Here is a 14,567-nt window from a genome sequence, read left to right on the forward strand (position 1 = left end):
CAGAAAAGTAAAGAGGACCAACCGAGGGCATACCAAAATGCCAAAGCTGACCAAAGCTGGTCCTCCTGCACAGACCAGCAACTGCTGAATTAGACAGAAGTGCTACATTGATCCCAAAAGCAGATGAGCTTTGTGTCAGGACTCGGTGCTAACACATGGTTAAAGTCTTTCTCATTCTCAGTGTGGCAAGGTCACTAGCTCAGGCAGCCATGCTCCATTGTAGATAATGCCTTATGTACTGACATATTTACAGCAGTGGCTGTGTGCATGCTTTATGGCACATAGTGTTTCTTTTGTATATTAAAATATGAATACATTTTACATTTGAAAGAGACATATCAAGATCTGTGTTATTTATTTTCTCCGTGAAGAGTTTCTAAGCAGAAGATCTGGAAATTTGACAAATCACAAATCAAGTATTCATTGCTGATGTAATTAAAGAGCCCTGGAAACACTACTGACAGCTTTGATGTCACTCCAATCAGCTGACATGACAGCATGTCTCCCCTCTCCCCACAAAAAAAAGAAAGAAAAAAAAAAGATTCACCTTCCTGCACAGAGGAGGCTTTGTTTTCTGTTAAAACTATACATAAACATAAGCAAACCAGGCTGCAACTTGTGTGACCCCGTCACCTGGGGGTTGTTTTCAAAGCAAAGCATAGGAGTGGAGTTACCAAACACTGGACTGACAGCAGGAACAGCAGAGAAGTCTGGTGAGGACATATGCCCTTCCAACAGCAGCCATCTCCACTAGCCTCAGTGGAAGGACAAACAACAGGTGAAAAGCACTGTTCTTAAACAGGGGAGCATGTCCATACGGAATTTTTTTCAGAATTAAAAATGTAATGGATTTGGGATCAACCCTGCTTCTCCTTGTCTCTGCACAGGACTTGCTGAGAGACAGGGGATGTTGGGCCTTCAGGCAGACAACCAGGCTGCTGATGAAGACATGGCCAGAGGTTACACTATCAGAACAAGGTGTGTATAATGACTGGCCGTGACCTGAGAAAACGGCTGTGTTTGAAAGCCAGTGGAGCGGAAAGCTGAAAAAAGCTGCAAGTACCACTGTGAGGGACGGCAGGATGTGACAGGTGGTTAAGGAGAAGGTATGTGAGAAGGAACATCAGAGGTAACTGGAGTGGAACGTGGAGACCTTTTGGTGAGCAGTCTCACAATGTTCACCTTGTGAGACTACATAACTGTATCAGTGATACCATATACATTGGTAATAGCACCAGAAATAAATGTGGGTACAAACATACCCAAAATTAACTGGTGTCTTCTGGGTACCTCTAACAAGAACAGCCACAGTACAAAATCTGCTTGGGAAGCTTTTACACTTACCGCTTATTGGCAACAAATAAGACTTTCCCTGAGAGAGTTTCCCCCTCTTTAGCAAAGAGGGGTGTCTGAAGAAGGCAGCGTACTTGATACCAGTGAGTGAGAGGTTCTGTCGGTGCAGTGGACAACCAAACAGTTACCCTAAAATAAACAGAAAAACTATCTAGACTTTCTTTCCTGTCTTCTCCTTTCAGAAACAATGTTAAGTTGTTACACCTTTATGTACGTGAGGCCTCAACTGCTTACAATGAACTTTAAACTGTCTTCAAGTAAACTGGGAGAGTGATTCTACCCTATGTTGGGAAATCAATACATTATGCCTCATTTTCTTTCTTTATTTATACTGTGCCTGTCCCCACCAGATCTTTATGCCTAATTCAATTATGGAGATTCAAAAAACAGACTCTTCAGACTCCCATTTTCTCTTCTTTTCACACGGCCAGGACAGAGAATACTAATTTCTCTCCTCTCTTGCCACTCAGACAATTTCAATAAATTACAAGAAATTAAGGTTTGTCCCAAACGTGGCAATGCGATTCTTCACAATGGTACTTTCGTCCTCAAACAACGCTCCCCAAGAAGGTCGTGTACCTAATTTTCACTTGCAAGAGATATTTCAATATTATATTGAAAGGGGTTGTAGGTGCAAAGAAACAGATAACACAGGTAATACCACAAGCCCAATACACTGAGATTTCAAGTGCTAAGACAAAGAACTTCTGGAGTTGTAGAAATGTGAAAGAGATGCTGATTAAGCAATTGCCTACTCCAAAATGGAGGCCCTCTCAGTGGAGGATTTCAGTCAATTCCTGCAAGTCTGCAATTTTCTGTACTGTTTTAACTGATGTGGAGTTTCTGATTCCTTTTTTAAGATAAAAAGTTTTACTATCGGCTGTTAAAGTAAATACAAATGCACATATGCCTGTTTTCTTTTAATGGATATACTATTCTGAATTCTTGACAATCTTCACTTCAAAGCCTAATAAAAGGAATTTATCAACACAAATAAATAGAAGTGCACTTTACAATTTATTGAAAAAAATCACCTCTTCTAAAACTAGATCAACTTAACTGGGAAATCAACAAACCTTATCTAAGAGCTAAATACAGATAGCTGAAATCTATGTATTGACTACCTGAGCAAATTTATCTAATTTTCGCCTACTTACTATACCAGATGAATGTCCCCATTTTGAAATAAATGCCTGGTGCTGCAGTGGAAAATTTTCCCAAGCCAAATTTTCTCTATTTGCATTTTGTTAGTTGGAACTTGCAACCTGCTCTCCTTTTTTTGCCCACAAACAAGACCAGCCCAAATGAGAAAATCCAGCTTATGTTCAAATGCTGCTGCTTTACTTAAAATGTAAACCAGAAAGGTCTATAATATTACAAAGAATCAGTATGGTGTGGAACAGTGCATTTTGACCCTCAACAATTACAAACTAGGTCACCACCAAATAAAGGTCTAATTCTGGCACACTTTGTATGAAAGAAGCAATTTTTCCCCCTGTAGTTAGTATTCCATAGGAAGAAGGAAAAAGTACTTACAGTGATCCTACAAATGCCACATCAAACCAGAAGGCCAGGCCATGGATTAGTCCAGACTGCATCATTTGGAAAACAAAAGGGATTTCCACTCTGCAGGAAAAAAACAATACACTGCCAAAGTAATTTCCAAAAAGTACTGGAAATTCCACCAGAAACCTACCTTGTACTAATTTATGAATTTCCATTCTTATTCATCAGGTTATGTCACATTTTTTCCATATATTTAATGGCACTGATCTAAGTGTTAAGGTTTTTGTGTGCCTTATTTGATAGAAGAATCAAATGTGCCACTACACACGTGTTACTGCATCATTTGAGATGCAACACTGAGACTGTTATAAATATAGGGATTCAGTCTTTCCAGTGGAAAATTTCCCATTGCATTGAAGGACGTGGATTTAGTTTAAATACTATTTTGAACAGGTAAATGTTCTACTACAAATTTGATAAACACAACTACTGGAATCAGAAGGAAAAACTGACCTGCTTGGGCAAGGGCTGGAATATTTTCCCTTCCAAAATAACTATTACTGGGCTACGTAGTTGAACCCAAATCTCACCCACTCTTGCAGAAACATATCATAGAACTAGGATTCAGGTATGAACATGTTATTTCTGAGAACCACTGCAGGAAGTCAGCCCTAGCCAACTGAAACTGGAAAGCAATTCTCCAGCTGCTTCCCCCCTCTTAGAGCAATTCTTCTCTCTCACTAGACCACGTCACTTATACAATTAGTTGTGAGTCATGTTGAAACAACAAGGGTTCAGAGCTTCAAAGACAGTCTGTGATATTTTCCCCTTATGACAGTGTCTTGCAAGGACTTGAAGTACTCCTTCAAGTTCTCCCATATGGTAGATTTTATTTCACAGACGTGCTGAGAAGGAGGCTTCTCTGCTGTCACTCTAGGACACAACGGATGCAGGTTGTTTTATATATAAGATTTTCCAACTAAAGATTTGAAGGAGCTCTGGAGGGAAGTAATGAAGTACAGCTGACTCCTGTTAGACTGGAAAATGTTTAAAAAAAAGAGATACACAAGAGTTCAGCAAGGCAGCTTGTGATGACACCATTTGACAAGGTCTTTTAGGATGTCTACACATAAAACCAAAAATTGCCTTGTAACTAGAATTAAATGTGTCCCAACATATAATGCTAAGAAGTAAGCAATGTCCTCCGGAGCCTCTTTTATCCCTTTCAGTAGGAAAATCTTGTGAACTGATCTGTCTCTCGTGCTTTGCAGGCTCACGAACAAGCTTCTCTGCTAATACAAGACAGATCATCATGCAGATGAACGCTCTGGTCCATTGGGAGTGGTGTACTGATCGTTCCGTCCTGCCACCTTCTCTCCCCCACGTCCACCACCAAAGTTCCCTCTGCCTCTGAGCACCAACGATCAACAGCCAGGTACAAAAATGAAAGATGAAGAGTTGGTTGCTGGCGTCTGCTGACCTGTGCAAATCTTCCTCAGCAGCTTCCATGAAGTTAACAGTGTACTTCACTGTCCGTGCCATCAGAATTCTCACATCAAAAGTATCCTATGGAGGTAAAAAAAAAAAAAAGAAAAAGAAAAAAAAAGGAGTTACAAGTGTTACCATTCTGTCTTGTCAGGGTATAAACTTGTTTTCTGTTAAAAAAAAATAGGAAAGAAGATGAAAATCAACCTTCACCCGAATAAACTGATTTTAAATATTTATTTTTTTTAGCATCCCTTAGAACACTGTTAGATTTTGCAATATTATCAGGATTTAATATATTTTATAGCTTACATATATATCAAAGTCTGCTTATTTCAACCTAGAAACAAGAAAATCTGTCCAGAAATTGATCACTTGTAAAAAAAAAAGGGGGGGGAGGGGGCGCATTTGGCTGGTTTATTGAGGGTTGTTTTTTTTTTTTAAACTACACACATTTTAATGTGCTTTTCTGCATTGCATAGTTGGGTAAGCTGAACTAAAACAGTACGGAAATACTTGAAAATTAAATTATGAAGTATAGGAAGCAAAATTACTTAATACAGGTTACTCTACTGAAAAACGTTGGGAGTGGTCAGTCCACAAATGAAAACTTTTCCCTTCATTTTTCTTTTTTTTTAATCACATGTACTAATCTGAATCTCCCATATTCTTTCAGAAGTAAAGCAAACTCTTAACGTAAAGGCTTATGTCACATCCCCCGCAGTGAATCCATCTAAGAACTAGAATCTGTCTGTAGTGTAAGGGGAAGCCAAGGAGATAGGCATTCTTTAGAAATAAATAACAATTTAATGTGGCTTTTATTAGGCAATGCATTTCTGATCCTCAAGGGAGGAGGAATCTCCACCGAAAAATCAAAGCCAAACACATACACCATACAGGATGCAAGTATGTACCACAGTCCTACAGATTACTCCATTCTCAAACTGAAAGCCAAAGAGCCAGCACTGAGAATGACCATGCTGTAGTTAAAGATATGGCTGAATGAAATGGACAAATGAAGAGTTTTCTTATATCCATCTCAAGTACTAAAAGCAGTGAAGTGCAGAAGGTCACATCAGTAATCTGACGGTCTTTCCAGACTTCTGGACATGTTTTAGGGTCTCCATGTGACAGCGGCTACACTGCTGTCGCTACTTAAAGCAGTTCACCTAAAGCTGGCCAAGATTCGTTGCAGGCAAATTTCTGAGAGCGAATCTTTTCATTGCACCTACATTGAAGCTTTACACTGGGGCAGGGGGTGGCGGGTGGGGATTGATTAGGTTCTTTCCCCAGAGAGGTGAGAAGGATTTCTCCGACATTCTTTCTAACTAGGTAACACCTTGACTTTTACTAAAAAGAAAGAAGGAGAACAGCAGGTGCTAGATCCGAGTTAGCAATAAAATGAGGCTATTTCCATACTAAAAAATGGTTGTTTCCTAATATAGAAACATGTTTGTTTGGCTGCTTTCTCTTTTCCTTTAATTTGTAAATCAAAGATGGGAAGGGAAAAATCAAGGTCAAGTCATTTTTTTAAGAGACTGGAAACACTGAGGGAGGGTAGCTGCATGTTACGTAGACAGTTGCTCACATGCTGTGTCTTCCTAATGTGTGCGTATCTCTAGACATCTGTTATTCATAGCAAAACCAGGAATATTACATTTAGTAGTAAACCTTTGACAGCAGCTCTGTTTGCAGAGTTATTTCCTGGCTCTCAACAGCCACAGAACTCTATTAAACAAGGAGGCTACTGTACCTCTGGGATTTTGTGGAGGGGATGAGATAGGGAGGGGGAAAACCACAAAAAATAACCCCCAGACATACAAACTTACCACAATAGGTTGTCGGAAATACTCATCCACAGCTGCACTGCGCAGACTGGACAGGTTGACCCCATAAAAGCATTCTTGGTACCTAAAACAAAAAAAGTTTAGGGAAAAATTATTTTTTTTTTTCTGGGTTCCAACCAGACCCAGGCACAATAACTGCAAATGGCAGGAGAAGTGTGGCTCCTCTTTCCCTTTCTCTCATCTGCCAAGAGAACAAATTGCAGCCCTCCTTAGCTAACTCTACCTTTCCCACAGACATCCTATACAGCTCTGAGGTGACAAGGTCCCCTCTAACTGACATACGAACACGTTTCACGCTATGCTTCTGAAAGAACCCACGCAACAAGCAGAGAATAGGGAGAAGGGCTGAGGCACTCTTAAGGTATTTTGTAATCTTGAGCTATTCCAGAATTAGGGGTGGACCTTGTATAAATCAAAATAGTGATGAGGTCTTTTCAGATCTCAACAGGTCTGTTCAGACTACAGGTCAGTTCCTTTTTCTTGACATTAAAAAGGAAAATAAAGGTCATCCTATACCAACTGAACAGGGGGGAAAAACAGTATTTTTATCTTACCAATTTATGCAAATGTGCATTTAATATGTATTCAGACTATTTCCAGTATGAAATTTGAAATGAAAATATACATGCTTGCAGTAATCTTCCTCCTGCGTATAACCCTCTTATCAAGTCATTGAAAAGTTTAATAGGTATCTTTACTTCCAGATAATATAAACAAAAGGGGGTGGAAAGCGGAAACAGCAAGGGAGCTCAACTCCATGTGATGGAAGTGTCATCCAGATACAAAACCTTGGTCAAGTCTTCAGAAGCACTTTTCCCTTTTTAAGGGAAACTTTCAGTGTTTGTCCTCATTGTTACAACATCCTTCAACTCCTAAACTATCATAACTTTTTTCGAAGTGTTAGTTAGCCTGAGTTAGTCTAAACCAATCTGGCGATATCCCTTTAATACTGATAAATTCTGCATTACGAGTTCTATGCTAATTGCATAAAGGGAAGATGCCCAGATGACTGTATGCCTTGAAGGTATCTGAGAAGATATCTTAAGGAAAGAATTCAAATAAGCACAACAGAGGAAATCAGCTGACGTCAGTAAGTGCAAGTCATCTTTTACCCTTTTCCATATGTTTTCTGTACTGTATAATTGAGTTGTTTATTTATCACTGATGAGAAACACTGAAAAAATACACACTGTTTTTAACCACTTGCTGCATATTTATGCTTTGTATCTTTCTATCTTCGCAAGGTTTTCACCAACAAAGAGAGCAGTCTGCTCTTTTATGGTAGACTGTACATTGGCACACTTTTAGGAATCATTACTAGTAAATACAAATTAATATGCAACTCTGAAGCTCAACAGTAAGCCACTCTATAGGCCTGAAGAGAAACAAAACATACTCACACAGTCTCATAATTGTTATTACTGTACAGATCCAAGACAATAATTCCAAGTGCATGAGAAACATGTAGCCTTTCCTTTGTAGAGAAACAGGCTATACTATCTGCTGCATTTAATGTTAGAACACACACAGCATGATTTTTGCATAGGACTTTGATGGGTTTTAAAGTCCTGGTGCCTTTACCAGATGAAAGTTCAAACTGCAAATTTAGGTATTTCTTTCAGTCTTTTGCACAAGTACTATCATCCAACTGGATCCAAAACTATATTCAAGCTCTAAGGCCCAGGATATAGATTTAGCTAAATAGGAAAGCATTTATTACACACAAAACACATCTTCTGTTCTGAGTAACAAAGCTGGTCAATGAATGAAAACTGTTCCTGAGGCCTGGAATCTGACACTTATCAAATCACGGGCTGTGGCCGACTACTTCCTGATGGTTTACTTCAAATGCCCAAGAAAGCCCTGAGAAAGTGCTTTGTCTGAAATAGGGCTTTTATAGCTCCAGACTTATCAGGATAGACAGAACTTTTAATAATAAGAACATGAATGTCCTAGAGCGGTGCAGAAGCAGAACTACTGCACGCTCACTCGGGAAACTTGGATCCTACATTTGGTTGAAGACATGAGACGCGCTCGCCGAGGAGACCAGCTCCAGTGCAGGTCAGTCCGCACCGGGGAAGGGAATCGCGTCAAAAAAGGGTCGGCTAGGGGCTCGTTTTTAAGGCTTTTTAAAGCCAGGAAAAGCGGCTAGCCCGGGCCGGCAGCCGGCACCTCCGGGGGGCGGAGGCAGCTGAGGAGCCGAGGGCGGAGCCACCACCCCCGGCGGCAGGTGTGAACGAGCAGGGGGTGAGACCGCCCTCCCCCCTCATAAAAGAAGCCCCTCGGGAGCGCAGCGACGTGGTCGCTGGGCATTGAGCAAACAAGCAGCGGGTGGGCGTTCCCTGGGTGTCACCCGCGGAACCATCCGGGAGCATCAGGACAAGGGTGGGCTTCCTGGGCTGGAGAAACGGGCAGCCAAACACGGCGTGACACACCAGTCCAGTCACAGCCGTCTGCGCGGCAGTTCGCGCAGGACAGCGCTGAAAGACTGCCAACCCGGCCAGGCAGCGATGGTAACTACTCGCAAGAAGACCGTGGCATCCATGAGCTCCACACCCACCAGGTCTGATGCAGCCTCTCCGACGGAGCTCCTGTGGGAACGTGCTGCCACACAGACACCAGGCTGTAGGGTGTGCCCTGCTCTTGTGCCGGTGTCGGATGGCAGTGATGGGCACGCCTGTGGGAGATGTGCCCAGGTAGAGGATCTCCTCTGACTAGTCATGGAGCTCAGGGAGGAGGTAAGTAGGTTGAGGAGCATCAGGGAATGCGAGAGGGAGACAGATACTTGGAGTAGAATCCTGCATCCCACGACAGAAACCCAGCAGGCAGACAGAACCCCTGCAACAGAGAACTCCCTGTCCTCTGGCACCTCAACTGAAGGTGGTGACCTGGAGGACAGGGGGCAATGGCAGGAATTTCCTGCATGGCGCAACAGGTGCCGCACTCAAGACAGCCTGGCGACTACCCCATCTTCCAGGTGCTATTATGGAACAGGTACAGTGCTCTGCAGAGGAACCTGGATGATGATGAGCACAATAGTTCTCCTACCTTGGAGGCATCAGCGAGGTCTAGTCAGACCTCTCCCTGCATCAAAACCTCTGCGGTAAAGAAGAAAAGATGGGTCCTTGTCATAGGTGACTCCCTACTGAAGGGAGCGGAAGGCCCAATATGCAGGCTGGACCCAGTACATAGGGAGGTCTGCTGCTTCCCTGGGGCACAGGTCAAGGATGTGAAGAGGATGCTTCCTTCCCTGGTACGGCCCTCAGACTACTACCCACTTTTGCTCTTTCAGGTAGGCAGCGACGAGGTAACAAAAAGAAGTCCAAGGGCAATGAAGAAAGATTTCAAGACCTTGGGACAGCCGGTCAAGGGATCAGGAGCACAAGTTGTGTTCTATTCTATCCCCCCAGTTGCGGGGAACGATGAGGGGGAAAATAGGAGGAGGCAGCAGATCAATGCCTCCTGGTGGAGGGAGGTCATCCTCCCCCTCTACTCTGCCCTGGTGAGGCCGCACCTGGAGTACTGTGTCCAGTTCTGGGCTCCCCGGTTCAAGAGGGACAGGGAACTGCTGGAGAGGGTGCAGCAAAGGGCTACAAAGATGATTAGGGGACTGGAGCACCTCTCTTATGAGGAAAGGCTGAGGGATTTGGGTGTCTCCAGTCTGCAAAAAAGACAGCTGAGCAGGGACCTTATCAACACTTCTAAATACTTCAAGGGTGGGTGTCAGGAGGATGGGGCCAGGCTCTTTTCAGTGGTGCCCGGGGACAGGACAAGAGGTAATGGGCAGAAACTTGAACGTAGGAAGTTCCACCTAAACATGAGGAGGAACTTCTTTACTTTGAGGGTGGCAAAGCACAGGAACAGGCTGCCCAGGGAGGCGGTGGAGTCTCCGTCTCTGGAGACATGCAAAACCCGTCTGGACGCGATCCTGTGCAACCTGCTCTAGGTGACCCTGCTCTGGCAGGGGGGTTGGACTAGATGATCTCCAGACGTCCCTTCCAACCCTATGATTCTATGATTTGTTGGTTCTTAGAGCACTCAGTAACCTCAGAAGTATTTAATTCTCTAGAACAATCAATGTCCTGGGCACCCATACAAAACTACAACTATGTGGAATGATAGGAGGACTGATACTATAGCCCTCTGCTCTGGGGACATCTCAAGACAGCAATAAACTATATTGTAAGCACACAAACTATTTTGTCTAGGAATATATCAGACAGAACCTGATATACAAGGAGTATCATCAAGGGTAATTGTGTGACATTTCATGAGAATGTTTCAACCAAACTAACCCCAGAAAACATTAAAAGTAGGTAATAAAAAGATCTGTCAAAAACGGGAGACATCCTTTTGCAAAGATGGGTAGAGGAAAGACTGCAGTATGTTGCGACTTAGATACCAACCTGATAACTAACATAATTACAAAGTATTACTACAGCCTGTGATAATAATGTCAATGACAAAACCACTCGGTGCAAAGAGAAATTAGTTACTAAAGCAGACTTGAAACGTCTGATTTTCCCCTTTATGCAATTCTCTGGAAGCCTTGCAGTAGTTGATAGATAATTCAGCTTATTAAATGTAGGCATGTAGAATAACTGGAATCAAATCATGACAGGTAGGTACAGGTGAAGTTCTCTTTCTTTTTTTTTTTTTTGTTTTGAATGCAGATGGTGTATTTATGTTAACAAACTATAAGAAACTAATCTAGCTGGACCATTTAGTCTCAACTGTACAATTCTTAAACAAGAAAAGGCAGCAGAATTTTTCCCACCACCAATAACATCACCATATATGTCAGTGTTCATCGATGTACACACACATGCACTGTATCTACCCCCCAGGTATTCCACAGAGATCTTACATTTATTACAAATGAAGCTTCCCAAGCAGTCTGAAATTAAATGCTTTCATTGTGGCACTAACATCCAGTCCTGTATAGACCTGGAAAAAAAAGCTATATTTCTGCTTCAAACTACTAAGTATATATCTATTTTCTTTATTAAGTGATGAAAAATCTGCATTGTGGTACAACATTGTGCTTCAGTCTTGTAATTTATGTATCATTGATGTGTCATATATATAAACAAAAATAACAGGATCTTTGGGAAGAGGGTCCTGAATGACAGCTGAGATGTAAAAACTCATCAGAAGTTACTTCTACCTTCTTTTCTCAGTCTCTTAGCATAGAAAAATACTGTTGCAGTTTTTGTGATCATAAATATGCAACGCAAACATTTCATAACTGGCTCAACCTACACAGTGAGACAAAAGACCACAAACTGGCTGTATAAAGTAACATTGCCAGACAAAAGTTTCAGCATGTAAATCACTCAAATTTCTCTCACTCCTTTAATCACTGTAGAAATAGGAAGATTTTGTCACAGCTCTACTTCAGGGATAGCCAGAAGAAACCTTCTAAGTAGGAGCAGTTGTACTGTAACTTAGGCATGGAAGAAAATATTGTCTTTAACCTGTGAAACCAACCAATAGGTTTGATGAAGACCACTTCATGTTCACATTCCACATTGCAAACTGAAAGAACTGTTAAGAGGCTGCATTTATCATCTTCCAGAAGATTTAAAAATAAGTTAACCCCAGAATTCCACAGTACCTTTTATCCAAAACCTTTAAATAATAATCTCTAAATGGCCAATTTCTAAATTAACAGATCTGTATCACATGAAGGACTGGAGATGTTTAAAAATAAACCTGCCGTTTGCTGAAATGGAATCATCTCAATTTCTCCTCATTAGAATATTGGTGTAAATTTTCCCTCCTATATAGAGCACAGCAACAGCTCAACAGTGGATAGTAGCAGTATGATACTCCAAGGCAAAAGCAGTACAACTTACGCTAGATAAAGCTGCATGAAAAGTTGAGGTGGACAGAAAGTAACTACCAAATTGGAAATTGTTCAGGACATGGGAATTAATACTTATTCTCTGTAAAGGCTGCCAAGGAATCTTTCCTGTGCTCAGGCACCTGGGACCTCAGGCAATACGGTGATCACCATCCACAGCATACTACGCTTTGGTGTAGCAAAGGAAACACTAGCACCTGATTCACAGTCAACTCTTCGTCTCATGATGGATGCTCCATGGAGTCAATTCCTCTTTCAAAGAGAGACCCAGTCAGCTCTATCACTTCCTGAGAGATCCTTTAGAGTTACATAATAAACAGTACGACTGTAGGCCAGAGCAGAAGTGAACGTGGAAAACGTAAAAGCATTCTCCTCCAATGTTGACAGATAGGCTACGCTGAATCAAAGAACTGATTTAATTTTTAACCTTTACTGAATCTTGGATAAAAATAAAATGACATAAATAACCATTACCAAAAATTGGCTCTGGAGTAGTGTTCCATGTACAGCTGCTCATCGGAAAAAGGAGCCAAATGAATGTCACTGTATGTTGGGAACATCATTCCTAGTAAACAAAACAGAATATAAAGTAGAAAGGCAAGTATTCAAGAAGCATTTGGACAATGCTCTTAAATACATGTTTTAATGTTAAGGTTGCTCCATGTGGAGTAAGGAGTTGGACTCGATGATTCTCCTGAGTCCCTTCCAACTTAGGATATTCTATGATTCTACTGTCCCCAGACGTTTCTACAGAAATGTCTTCACTAGCAAGAAACCACCATTTCAGAAGTAGCAACCATCATACACTTCAGATATCTTAACATTTATTTTCATTAATGCATGAGTTACTGAAATGTGAATATGCTAAAGCAGTTAGTAAAAAACTCAATCCAGAACAATTTATGGAACAGCCCAGCATACATAAAGTCCTAATAATTTTATGTTCCTATATCAAATATTTGAATTATTTAGCTTCCTTCAAATGAAGTGAAATGCTATCTATTAAATACCTTCTCAACACTCTCCAGTGGAATTGTAGCACCTTCTTTGCTTATAGCTAACCTAATAAATATAACATCTGTGTGAACAAGTTGCATTAAAGCTCAGACTTAATCTTGAATTAAACTGCTAGGTATGGTTCTGGTCAAATTTAGAAGAATAGTTATACTCACTTCACTCTTAAGAGTTTTATCTAGGAAACTCATAGCAAGTCAGAGTAAATACTGAAAATTTTACAAATACAAAAATGGGTACTACACCTTTTTTTTTTCTTTTCTTTTTTTACAGACGTTGAAGTTGAGAAACAGAATTTTATTTGCATGAAGTGGCAAATCAGTGACAGAGCAAGGAATGAAATCCTGATCTACTAGTTTGCATGAATCCATTTCCATTAGGATCTTGCACTCTAACGGCTCAGGAAATCAGAGGAATTACCTTCCATTATTTTCTGTGGACAGTGTATCAGACTGCCTAGCAGCTTAAATGAAAGCCCTTGTATTCTATTGTACGTGTGTCAATGGAAACAGGAAACAAAGCCTGGTCATTTTGAACTACACTTGAGCATACTTCACCCTTTTTTAATCTGGTATAAAACACAACGCAAAATTGAAGGGGAGGACAGGTAAAGGAGGGGAGGGAAAAGAAAACAGCTTTCCTTTTCTAAGTACATCATGTAGGCAGAGTCCACAGGAACTTAAATAAAGAACAACACCCACTCACAGAATAGGCATGCTTTTTAAGACTGGCTGTGGGGAGAGCATTAACAAGTTTGCAGAGAATTTCAGACAGAAAGTTTCCAAACCTAACTGCTACTAAATATTAGCAACTTACTCAAAATGTCACAATTTCAGCTCACTTCTCATACAATCATTAAGTTTAATAATGACCACATAAGGTGATTCATTCCCACTGTAAAAGTGAGCAATCAGAAAGTTAGGCATGTATCTTTAAAAGTATTCACTCATTTAAAACTGAAAATGAGCTGCCTACTGATCAGTTTACAGGAGCCCTCCTCTGAAACTGGCCCCTAAGAATCTAAACGTGAGACTTAAGATCAGTGGATGAGTTGGAAAATAGTACCCAAACGGGCTTTGCAAGTTTGAAACAACTCAACATCAAAGTCATTAGCTCTCTGCATTGAGACACAGATCCAGCCCATGCTTCAAGAACTTCCATGCTGCAGAAATTCTACTGGAAAAAGGTCTCTTTTAAAGGAGACTTTTAAAGAGAGACTTCATAGTTCATTTTCAGCAGTTCACGTAGAAAGATTTGTCATTCAGCAACTGGATGCCCAGATTTGGCTCTCAAAGATTCCCATAAGGCCATGGAACTTAAAGATTGCCTTCAAAACTCCTCCAGACACAAGAGGGATGAAAGACAGAGCACTGAATGCTGTGAATCTCCCACATGTCACTCAAAAGTCAACATCCAAGCATTAGAATAAGGTATTTGGGAGAAGTCCCATGAAAGGAAATCAAAACAAATTGAACTTCACAGTCTTCCCAAAAACC

The 14,567-nt window shown here is 41.1% G+C and overlaps 1 protein-coding gene across 1 annotated transcript in view; it reads right to left on the minus strand.

The window, feature by feature from the left end:
• The window catches only part of LOC141736018 (histone-arginine methyltransferase CARM1-like), a 69,000-nt gene that overhangs the window by 3,035 nt on the left and 51,398 nt on the right, over positions 1-14,567 (minus strand). The window contains exons 7-11 of the mRNA XM_074569625.1: positions 12,532-12,622; positions 6,174-6,255; positions 4,340-4,425; positions 2,890-2,979; positions 1,345-1,482 (exon numbers count right to left, since the gene is read on the minus strand). Coding sequence (XP_074425726.1) covers positions 1,345-1,482; positions 2,890-2,979; positions 4,340-4,425; positions 6,174-6,255; positions 12,532-12,622 — 487 coding nt within the window. The remainder of the gene's footprint in view (positions 1-1,344; positions 1,483-2,889; positions 2,980-4,339; positions 4,426-6,173; positions 6,256-12,531; positions 12,623-14,567) is intronic.

The sequence above is a fragment of the Larus michahellis genome, chromosome Z (assembly GCF_964199755.1).
Source record: "Larus michahellis chromosome Z, bLarMic1.1, whole genome shotgun sequence".
Lineage (NCBI taxonomy): Eukaryota > Metazoa > Chordata > Aves > Charadriiformes > Laridae > Larus > Larus michahellis.